The sequence below is a fragment of the Pogona vitticeps genome, chromosome 2, assembly GCF_051106095.1.
Source record: "Pogona vitticeps strain Pit_001003342236 chromosome 2, PviZW2.1, whole genome shotgun sequence".
Classification (NCBI taxonomy): Eukaryota; Metazoa; Chordata; class Lepidosauria; order Squamata; family Agamidae; genus Pogona; species Pogona vitticeps.
In genome coordinates, this window is record NC_135784.1 from 7,099,526 (window position 1) to 7,110,922 (window position 11,397).

General features: G+C 48.5%; 1 protein-coding gene and 1 long non-coding RNA gene across 2 annotated transcripts in view; one reads left to right on the plus strand and one right to left on the minus strand.

Annotated features, from left to right (window-relative positions):
• Window positions 1-1,841, plus strand: part of LOC140703831 (uncharacterized) — a 22,828-nt gene extending 20,987 nt beyond the window's left edge. The window contains exon 6 of the mRNA XM_078387283.1: window positions 22-1,841. Within this exon, the coding sequence (XP_078243409.1) occupies window positions 22-724 (703 nt within the window). The 3' untranslated portion in view covers window positions 725-1,841. The remainder of the gene's footprint in view (window positions 1-21) is intronic.
• LOC144587335 (uncharacterized) lies at window positions 1,085-9,993 on the minus strand. Its single transcript, XR_013542495.1, has 2 exons — window positions 9,812-9,993; window positions 1,085-2,156 (listed from the first exon to the last, which is right to left on the minus strand). It is a non-coding gene; the product is annotated as an uncharacterized LOC144587335 (long non-coding RNA).
• Between the last annotated feature and the right edge of the window lie 1,404 nt (window positions 9,994-11,397).

Sequence of the window (11,397 nt, forward strand, 5' to 3'; positions counted from 1 at the left end):
CACAGGGGAAAAATCATATACATGCCTGGAATGTGGAAAGAGCTTCAGTTCGAGGTGGTACCTACCATCACATCAAAGGACCCATACAGGGGAGAAACCATACACATGCCTTGAATGTGGAAAGAGCTTCAGTCAGAGGGTGTCTCTACAATTACATCAAAGGACCCATACAGGGGAGAAACCATACAAGTGCACGGAATGTGGGAAGAACTTCAGTGACAGTGGATCATATGCTAAACATCGAAGAACCCACACAGGGGAGAAACCCTATAAATGCATTAAATGTGGAAAGAGCTTCTGTCAGAATGTAGATCTATATTCACACCAAAGGATCCACACAGGAGAGAAACCATATACGTGCTTTGAATGTGGGAAGAACTTCCGTCGTAGCAGTGACCTCAGTTCACATCAAAGGACCCACACTGGGGAGAAACCATACAAGTGCATGGAATGTGGGAAGAGCTTCCAGCAGAGTGAACATCTACAGCGACATCAAAGAATCCACACAGGGGAGAAACCATATATGTGCATCGAATTTGGGAAGAGCTTCAATCACAAAGGAAATCTGCATTCCCATCAAAGAACCCACAGGGAGAGAATTCCCATAAATGCATGGAATGGGGAAAGCGTTTCGGTCGCAGTTGTTGCCTCTGGCCACGCCAAAGAACTCACACAGGAACACGGAATGCATGGAATATGGAAAGACCTTCATCTGAAAGGATAACTCTGCAGAAGACAACGCACACAGAATGACCGGACTTCATTTCTTCACTAGGTCTCCTGAAGTTAACTTTGTCAGGTTTTATACCTAGGCAATGCACAATACACAATCAGGTCACATTCTTCCAATGTAATGTCAAGGATTCTGGCCAAACGATATGATGTGGAAACAGCTTTCGCAACAGTGGGTCGTGTGTTAAACATTCAAGAACTGACAGAAGGGAGAATCTTGCAAAACAACACATAGAAATCCTCTTTCAAAGTTTTCATATTCTTTCATCCATCTGGTGGCTGAAGCTTCCAGGGTAACCGGACCTTCTTCCATGTGAGGGATGGGATGAGGTTTTTGTTTTTTGTTTGTTTGTTTTGTTTTGTTTTTTTGCAGACACCCTGTGCTTTCAGTATCTGCTCTGGAAAATGGGCCTCTGTCTTCTGCTGGTCTTCTTGTGCTGTGTGGGGCCTCGTGAAATACCATGGAAAAAGGTGAGGCCCACAGTTAGAGTGGAAGTCCTTTGGTCTGAAGGTGTGTTCTGTATGTGACTTTTAAAAATATCCTTTGCCCTTGAAAGAGAATAAATGTCTTCTTATAGAATTGGATTTAAGTGAATCACTTCCTTGAGGAATCACAGACCTCCTGGATATCAGAAAATTGGAAACCTCTCTGGCTGGAGCAGGCAGAAATTCCACACTTCAAGGAGGTAACAAAAAACAGCCATTTCCAGCATGTATCATTAATGTAAAAGGGGCACTTTATAGATTGAGATACGCCTTTCAGAGTGAACAGGAATCCACTTTCCTCTCTTAATGTTGTATTTGGGGTCCAAAGATTTATTGAGGATATAGTAGTAGAAAGAAAATCAGGGGTGGCAAGGATATTTTAATGCACTTTCAGAGTAAGAATACTATCCTGTTTCCCCAAAAAGAAGACCTAACCAGAAAATAAGCCCTAGTCTGATTTTTCACAACGCTCATAATATAAGCTCTCCTCCCAAAATAAGCCCCAGTTCAGTGAAAGCCTGCCCTCCACCCTTGTGCAGCAATCAGAAGAAGATGATATGACTGTTTTTGAATAAATGTAGATGGTTGTACATGAAAAAAAATAAAACATCTCCTGAAAATAAGCCCTATTTATTTATTTATTTATTTATTTATTTATTTATTTATTTATTTATTTATTTTTGGAGCAAGAATGCTATAAGACCCCTGTCTTATTTTCAGGGAAACACTGTATTACTGCCAGTTCCCCCCGCCCCTGAAACCGTAATGAAAGTTTTTAGGAAATGTAAGGTGTTCAGAAGTGTATTCACGAAGGCTTTCACGGCCGGGATCTAATGGTTCTTGTGGGTTTTTCGGGCTCTTTAGCCGTGTTCTGAAGGTTGTTCTTCCTAATGTTTCGCCAGTCTCTATGGCCGGCATCTTCAGAGGACAGGAGTTCTCTATTGATAAAATGCAACTGTTGAGTTTGTGCACAGCAGCTTCAAGTGTTGTTAAAAAAACATTTACAGAACAAAAACTTGTATTCTCTCCTTGTGTGTGTTCTTTCCAGCAGGTGATAGTAAGTAAAATGTCCACATGGCCTTTGTAAAAAACATTAAAGAACATTTACTGTTCAAAATGTATGTAGAGTAGAATAAACTCACAGTGCTGACATATTGTACTTAGTTATGTTTGCACCTCATTAAAATGTAGCAGACTTATTTTAATAAACTCTCATATCCTATAACATGTATAACACATCTGACAGCCAGACACCTTCTGATTGGTCAGAATACTTCACTGTGAAAATATGACATTTTGGTCCTTCCCATGCAAACACGCACATGTACGCACATGCGCGTGCACACAAACACACACTCAGAGTATACTCCTACTGTGTTGAACAATCTCTTGCATCCTTCTCTGAAAATATACACTGTGGCACACACTGTATCCCCTTATAGGGTGTGACTTTTGACGACAGGCTTGTCGTGGCCTTCCCACCAGAGAATGCCAGGACAAATCTGGGATTTTATGAGAAACCTCCCAACTTCTAGTCTGACACCCGATCCCTTACGAAGCGGCATCGGCTCCCACTGGTTCCATATGGAACTAATGGAATAAATATCAGAGTATTATTTCATTTACTTGCACTCTTTCCCAGTAGTTGGATTGAGAGAAATGTTTTCAGGTGCTTTTCTTTAACATTCTGGATACCGGAGTTATTACGCGCGCCCCCAGACACTTGTGAAAACCTACGGGCTTCGGGTGACTGTTCCAAGGGACACCCAGACACACCCGTCCCCAGAAATGCACACAAAGAACTAAAAACAAGGAAATGTAAGAAGGTTTCCTGATCTCTATTTAGTTCCTCACAAAGGAAGCGGATGAGGGCAAATGGACTGAGGTTAAATCCAGACAAGATGGAAGTCTTGCACATGGGCATCGGTGGGTTGGGAAAACTCCCTCTCCTTTGGGGGAGTGACTCTTCCCACGAAGAGTGAAGTTCGCAGCTTGGGCATCTACCTAGACCAGGATCTCACCATGGAAACCCAGGTGGCATCTGTGGTACGGGCAGCCCATTTCCATCTTCGGAGGATGGCCCAGCTGCGTCCCTATCTAGACTTGTCCTAGTTTTTAATTTTCCTGAGCTTTCAATTTTAGCTGGATGAGGGTCAGTGCAAGAACTCCCTAATTCAATCCTAATATTTGAATTGGGATTATCCATGATTATCTGATTCCCTCCCTGGAGATCTGAAGCCAGATCTTGGTTCTTCCAAAAGTATCCTCCAGTCTTCCCCCCCCCCCCCCCCCCAGAATCTGGGGTTAGATCCAGAGAGCTCTCCAGTATAATAAGTTTCATAACCAGTAAGCAAAGATGATCAGATCCTGAAGCTGAGGCTCCAGTACTTTGGCCATCTCATGAGAAGAAAAGAGTCCTTGGAAAAAACCTTGATGTTAGGAAGGTGTGATGGCAAGAGGAGAAGGGGACGACCAAGGATGAGATGGCTGGACAGTGTCTGCGAAGCAACCAACATGAACCTGACACAACTCCGGGAGGCAGTAGAAGACAGGAGGGCCTGGCGTGCTCTGGTCCATGGGGTCACGAAGAGTCGGACACGACTAAACGACTAAACACACACACACAAGCAAAGATGATGGCTGAGTCGCGTTTTTGAAATATCTTGGCACGGCTAACCCACAGTAAGTAGTTCCTTCCTCTGGTTACGTATTGTGAGGGAACAAGCTACCTTGCCCAGGATCCGGAGAGTGTACCGTCCACCTCTCAAATCAAGGTAGAAGCACAAGGGAGAGGAGCGATAGAAAAAGAATTAAGAAAACTAGAAATTAAAGAAGAGGCTGAAGGGGGCACAAATCAGGTGGGAAAGGAAGAGGATAAAAGGGAGAAAGGAGGGGAGAGACTGAAGCATGTTGGGGAAGAGAAGAGAAAGGAGAGGAAAAAGAAGAGTTAGTGGAGTTCAAGTCCCTTAAACAGAAAGTGGCTAGAGTTCAGGGTGCCTCATGATTACGCTGAAAGGGAATGGAGGCGAGAAATGGGGGGGAGACTGAAGAGTGAAAACAATGGAAGGAATCTAGGGTGTGGGTAGAGAGAGAAGAACAAGAGAGAAAGGAGAAAATGTACAGTGAGTCCAGAGATGTCCCATGGCCTAGTCCCTTCAGACCCCCGACAAAGACATCGACTAAAGAGGAACAGCAGGGAACGACGACGTCCCATCCACAAAATTGAAGTGGGCAGAGAACAGGCCAGAGTTGATGGGGGACAGACCCAAGCCTCTTATGTTTCTGGAGTAATTATTTTATTTATAGTTTTAAGGCAACAAGAAACCATTTGGCCTATCCAACCCCACCTCATCCCCCTCCCCACTGCCGGCCCCCTCACCACACACACACCGCCCGCCTCCAAGGCCAGGAAAGTGGCCAGGAGGGGGGAGGGGAAGAGGCTCCCCAGCAGGGAACGCTTTTCTGCCTTTTCCCGCTCAATTTAACGGCTGCGCTTCCCCACCTGTCAATCTCTGCCTGGCCGGCCAACCGCAATCGCCAGGGGGCGCCTGCGCAGTGGAGACTCCGCGGCTGAGGCGGGAGCCGTTTATCCCTCAAGGAGAAGGAGAAGAAAAGGAGGCTCCCCTTTACCTCACGCGCGGCTGTCATGAGATAGGAGGGTATTATCTGGGAAGCGGCCTTGAGGAAGAAACGTAGAAAAGGAAGGGCAAACAAAGCCCTGGTGCAGGAAGGGGCAAGTCCTCCAAGAGCAGAAGGGGGAGCTATTCATCGTAGGGTGGGGCTGCGAAAAGGGGTGGGAAAGAGATACGGGGGAGGTGCACCTTTTGGTGTCCCTGGGAGGGGGGGCTCCATCATTGGAGGAAGAGCAGAAAAAGGATGATGATCCCGCCTAGGAGTCGATGCGTCTGGAGCTATATAACACTCCCACATCAATGCATTGCCTTCCATTGGAATCTAAGCTTGTCCCCCCTGCTGCAAATTCTCCCCTCCATTGCAATTTGATTTTACTATCAAATTACTGTATTTCTGATCCATTTTGGATGGTTCGTCATGGAGGAAGAGAGACGTGTTTGTTGAAATAGCTTGGACTCAGACAGCTGAGGGCTTTATAAGTTAGAAATAGCACTTAGAATTGCACCCAGAAGCAGTTTGGCATCCAGGTTGATCTAGATATTCGTTTATATTTAGGATCTGTGTGCAAATGATGATTATTATTATTAGAGTGCTGTCCTCTGAAGATGCCGGCCACAGAGACTGGTGAAACGTCAGGAAAAACAACCTTCAGAACACGGCCAAAGAACCTGAAAAACCCACAACAACCATCAGATCCCGGCCGTGAAAGCCTTCGAGAATACAAGGTCATAAAGACCTTTATTAAAGGGTCTGGGAGTCCATTTGGAGCTGATTCAGCAAGGACCCTGAATCGAGTCCCACCACCCATCCATGTACAGTGGTGCCCTGCATAGTGAGGTTAATCCATTCCGGATTAACCGTTGCTATGGGGAAACATCACTATACGGAACAGAAAAACCCATTGAAATGCATTAAACTTTGTTTAATGCGTTCCAATGGGGCCCAAAACTCACCGTTCTGCGATGTTTCCCCATCCGGCCACCATTTTCACACCCTCAGTAAATGAGGGCAGGGCACGAAAACGCTGTGCGCGGCCATTTTGGGCGTCCAGGGGCCATTTTGGAACCGCCAATCAGCTGTTTAAAAAATCGCTATGCAAAAACGGTAAGCGAAACGCTTACCGATCGTTGCAAAGCAATTTTTGGCCATGGAAAGCATCGGTATGCGATTGCATTAGCAATCCCAAAAAACAGATCACTATGCAAATTAGTCGTTAAACAGTGCGCTCGTTATGCGAGGCACCACTGTAGTTCTCCGGGGCTCTAGCACAACATCTGAATTGGTATCTAGACACACCCACCCCCAGAACTGGACACAAAAAACTAAAAACAAAGAAATGGAAGAAGTGTTCATGATCTCTGGTTCCTCACAAATCAGGAATGGGGGAGCAGCTGTTCATTGGGCACAAACCAGTCAGCTTGTCAGCGCCAGCCACACTGTTACTCAAAAGCCTCATTTTGTTGCCTCATTTGGTCTCTATAGCAAAGAAGGGCCTGTCTAGATCCACAAGTTTCTCGTCCAGTGGATCTACAGAAATCTTAAATGGATCATGAGAGCTCAAACCCTGCATGTGCCACCCAAAATGGAATGTGCCACCCAAAATGGAAGGAGAGAGAGAGACTCCCATGCTGGCGGGTGAGATAAGAAGAGGAGGAGACTGCTTGGTTGGGGAGAAGGGATGTCCTTAAGCTTCTCAAGAGCTGGTTTGGGGTCCCTGGAATGACCCAGGTTGAAAAAATCTCAGCTGCCAGAGGGAGGAGAGAGACCCCGGTGTGGAGGGGGGAGGGCAAGAAGATGGGGTGCAGAGGATGGATGGAGCTCCCCCCCCTTGGAGTCAGAGGTCCACAGGTGGAAAGCGAAGGGGGAGGGAAGGAGGATCCCTCCGGCTTCCCCCGTTCAGAGCCCCCCCCCTTTGACGGAGCCTCTGCGCAGAGGCAGATGGGGGAGACAGGTCCTTGGGGGGGTTAGAGAGAGGGTGATCCCCCCCGGGGATCCCCCGCTGACCTGAACCGGGCAGCGGCGCCGGAGGGAGAGGACCCGCCACCCTCGGGAATTCTCCAGGACTCTTTGCCCCCCCCAAGAGGAGGAGCAAACCGGATGGGAATGGGGGAGGTCGAGAGAGGGGGGACATTGAAAAACGGGGTTGAGGCCCCTCCCTTCCGAGGGGAAGCCCCCCCCCGGAGGGGGATCGCCAAGCGTGCGGAGAAGACAGTGGGGGCTAACCGGGATGGGGGGGATTTGGAGGGACCCCCCCAGGCAGGGGTTGGGGAGGGAAGCGCTCCTTCCAGTCTCGACGGCCGGGGACGTGCGAGGCGCGCCTCCAGAGGGGCTCCTGGGGGAGGAAAGGAAGAAGGAACGGCCACCTGGATCTACCGGCATCGCCACGTCTGGAGCACTGACCCCTCCCCTCCAAGCTGCCAACTTTCCCCCCCTATTTATTTTACCAAACCCCCCACACACACACACACACCGTCCTTTCTGATACAGACCGGATGGGGACCCTCTTAGCTCCAGATGCCAAGGTCCCAGCTCCCTTCCCTCCTCTTGCTTTCCATTCCTTTTCTCTGTGCTATCCCAGAAAGAGGGTTTCGTCTCCTCCAAGCCAAGCCCAGGAGACCAGGACTGGAAACCGTTCAAGACAACCGCTTAGGATAGGACGAAGCCCATCACCTTGACCTTATCTTCCTCTTAAATCTGAATGGAGGACAAGCTCTGGAGAGCGTTCGGTGTTCTGGCCATGATTTCCATGTAGAACAGGCCATTTTAGGCCTGAAAGGTGAGATCAAATGGAATCAAGGGTGGGGTGAAAGTTCCATGATTTGATGCAAAAATCGAGGCCTCATTGAATCGAGTGTTAGCCTTTTTTTTAGAAACCGGAAGGGATCCGCCCCTCGCTTCCTATTTCTGACCAGCCAGGGAGCATGTGTTGCATTTAAATGCCTTTAATTCTCCCAAGATTTCAAAGAGATGTGAAAAACTGAGAAGTTGTCCTGCAGCCCACTAAATACTGGGTGTGGGGAAACAAGGGTTCCCAGCCCCTCAGAGGTTTTATAAAACACATTCAAGGAATCAGATAGATTCCATTCATCTTTCTTTGGCTTAACCATAAACTGCTTCTTCCCGGGGATCATGTGACTTCAAACATCCTTAGAAGTGCTATATGTCAAGAAGTGATGAGATCTTTCATGGCCATGTCATTGGCACAAAGATTAATGTTACATTTACAGTATTAGTTCATGTCTATAACATCTATAATTCTTTACTGGGCGGAAAAGCTTGGAGCTGGAGTCAAAATATTTGACTCGATTGATTTGGTGTTCATGCAAGAACACCAAAGTTTTTCACACTGAATGTTGAAACTGAAGAAAGAGAAAGCATGTAATGATTGTTGTTCTTCGACGTAAACCATCTTGATGGCTGCCATTTGTGTTGTCAGCATTCAGCCTAACCTTTGCCATGTGAGAGTTTGCATCCTTTTTCCTGCTGGCAATGAGGGCATGGTGTTGTACTGCAATAGTCTTCAGTACTGGGCTACTCCCTAGCTTTTGGAATCCTGTGTACAGAAGCACAATAGCCCACATTTATAAACTGAAGGTGTTGTTTTTAAGAACTGAATTATCCTACAAGTTGAAATAGGAAAGGAAGAGGGAAAACAATTGGAGATTATGGGTTATTGTTGCTCTACTAGAGGTAGGGCACAAAAAGGTTACAATTTTAATGATATAATAGAAATTGACATGGTTTCATTGCCACATATTTGAAACTTTCTTGCTCAGTTTTTGATACTTGATTTTGAAACAGTCACTAGATAGAACTCTTCTTATGCTGCTTCTCTACTTCGTTTACATACATCGACTTGTTCAAGAAACAATGAAATAGAGAACTCCTCTAGACATATGTTTGGCCTCTTCTGAAAGGGGTGTGACTCTTAAAGGGGATTCAGTAGAGGAGGGTTACTTTGGAAAGGTCAATGGGTCCACACTGGGGAGAAACCATTTACATGCCTGGAATGTGGGAAGAGTGGTACCTAAAATCTCATCAAAGGACCCATACAGGGGAGAAACCATATACAGTGGTGCCTCGCACAACGATTGCTTCATACAATGATGAATTCACACAGCGATGGGGTTTTTTGAGGAATTTCCCCCATCATTTAACGATGTTCTCTATGGGGGAATTTCACTTAATGATGTCCCTTTTTGCTCATTTAAAAGTGTCTTAAAATGTTTTAACCCTGTTTTAAATGCTTGGATTCCATAGTGCACCTTGTGAAACATGTGCAAACTTAATTTGGTTTTGTTCTGAGTCTTCATTAATTTATGGTGATTTTTTTATTTTCCCCATTTAAATCAATTGAATGGACAGTTCAATGCATTTAAATAGGGAAAACAAAAAATCACCAAAAATTAATGAAGACTCAGAACAACACCAAATTATGTTAGCATAGGGTTCAGGAGGTGGGCTAACGATTGCAAGCATTTAAAACATGTTCCAAACATTGTAAGACACTTAAAAATGAGCGAAAAGGGACATTGGAAAGGACTTCAAAAGCACTGAAGCCGGGTTCAGTGCTTTTGAAGCTCTTCCGTTTTTGCTTCTTCAGAGGACACGAGTTCATTATTGATAAAATGCAACTGTTGAGTTTGCGCACAGCAGCTTCAAGTGTTGTGGTTAAAAAAAACACTTGCAGAACAAAAATTTGTATTCTCTCCTTGTGTGTGTGTTTTTTCCAGCAGGTGATCATAAGTAAAATGTTCACTTGGCCTTTGTTAAAAACATTAAAGAACATTTACTGTTCAAAATGTATGTAGAGTAGAATAAACTCACAGTGCTTAGACATATTGTACTTGACTTATGTAACTATTGTTACATCAAATTTGTAGTTGACTTACTTATGTTTGCATCTCATTAAACAGACTTAGTCACTCTAATAAACAAACTCTCATATCCTATAACATACCTAGAACACATCTGACAGCCGGACACCTTCTGATTGGTCAGAATACTTCCCTGGTCCCCTTCATGGATTGCACGTTACCATAGCAAGCTGATGGATGACCTGGAGGCGGACCCCCCACCTGGGAAGGCAAGAAAGGGGGGAGGGCCGGAGGGGGGAGGTCCCAGCCAAGCGGAAAATGCGAATGATGGGGGGGGGGCCTGTTTGGGAGAAGAGGATTTCCTGGAAAGGGGAAGAAAGGGAGCCGCACCCACACGTGGAGGGCGCAGGAAAGGCCAAGGTAGGAGACGCACTGGGCCGGTCCTGGGCTTGGTGGAGGGACCCCTGCGGGTGGGGGGTGAGGGGGAAGAGAGAGATCCCGGTGTGGAGGGGGAGGGCAAGAAGATGGCAGGGGGGGGAGGGTGGATGGAGCTCCCCCCTTGAAGTCAGGGGTCCGCAGGTGGAAAGCGAAGGGGGAGGGAAGGAGGATCTCTCCGGCTCCCCCGTTCGGAGCCCCCTCCCTCGGCGGAGCCCTTACGCGTAGTGGAGGCAGACGGGGGGGGGGGGGAGAGAGACAGGTCTTTGGGGGTGGATGGGCGAGAGAGAGAGGGTGACCTCCCCCCCCCCCCCGGGAAGCCCTGGCGCTTTTGAGGACCGGGAGGGAGGCGAGAGGCGCGACCCGAAGCGGGCGGCGGCGCCGGAGGGAGGGAGAGGAGGAGCCGCCACGCTCGGGAATTCTCCGGGACTCTTTTTGGCACCCCCCCCCCCCAGGAGGAGAAGACCGGATGGGAATGGGGGGGTTAAGAGAGGGGGCGTGGAAAAACGCGGTTGAGGCCCCTCCCTTCCGAGGGGGAAAGCCTCCACCCACAACCGCGAGGCTGCCTTGAGGAAGGGAGGGCAAGGAAGCCCTCGAAGGGGGAGGGAAACCCCCCCAAGAGCTCCCCCTCCCGGCAGCCGAGGGTCCCGAGGCATAGTCCGCTGCCGGACTTGGAGGGAAGGAGGGTGGAAGGAGGACCGCCGGGCCGAGGGGAGGGGTTGGAGGTTCCCCCAGGCTTGGGTTGGGGAGGGAGGCGCCCCTTCTGGGTCCCCACGGCGGGGGGAGGGGGAGATGCGCCTCCAGAGGGGCTCCTGGGGGGGGAAGGAAGAAGGAACGACCACCTGGGTCTCCCGGCATCGCGCCCCCCCCCGTCCGGAGCGCTGAGCCGCCCCTCCGAGAAGCCTCCTTTCCCGGCTGCCAATCTCTCCCCGAGATTTATTTCAACCCCCCCCCCCCCATCGTCGTTTCTCATCCAGACAGTTTGGACCCTCTCGGCTCCAGATGCCAAGGTCCCCCCCCGCTCCAGATGTGAAGGTTTCCGGGAAGTTTCCCTCTCGACCGGGAAGAAGCCTGTGGGGGTGGCAGAAGCAGAGCTCAGTGGGTAGAGCAGGGCAGCCTTCGTGCTCCAGGGCTGCCAGAGAAGACCCCCCTCCCTCCCATGCGCCCCTCCGCCTTTTTTTCTTTACTTGAACTTAAAAGGGTCTCCATTGAGACTGGATCCAAAATGTGCTTTTGGGGGGGGGGAAGGGAGGAGAGAAGGAAGGCCCCCCTCTGAGAGAGATCCCAGGGAGGG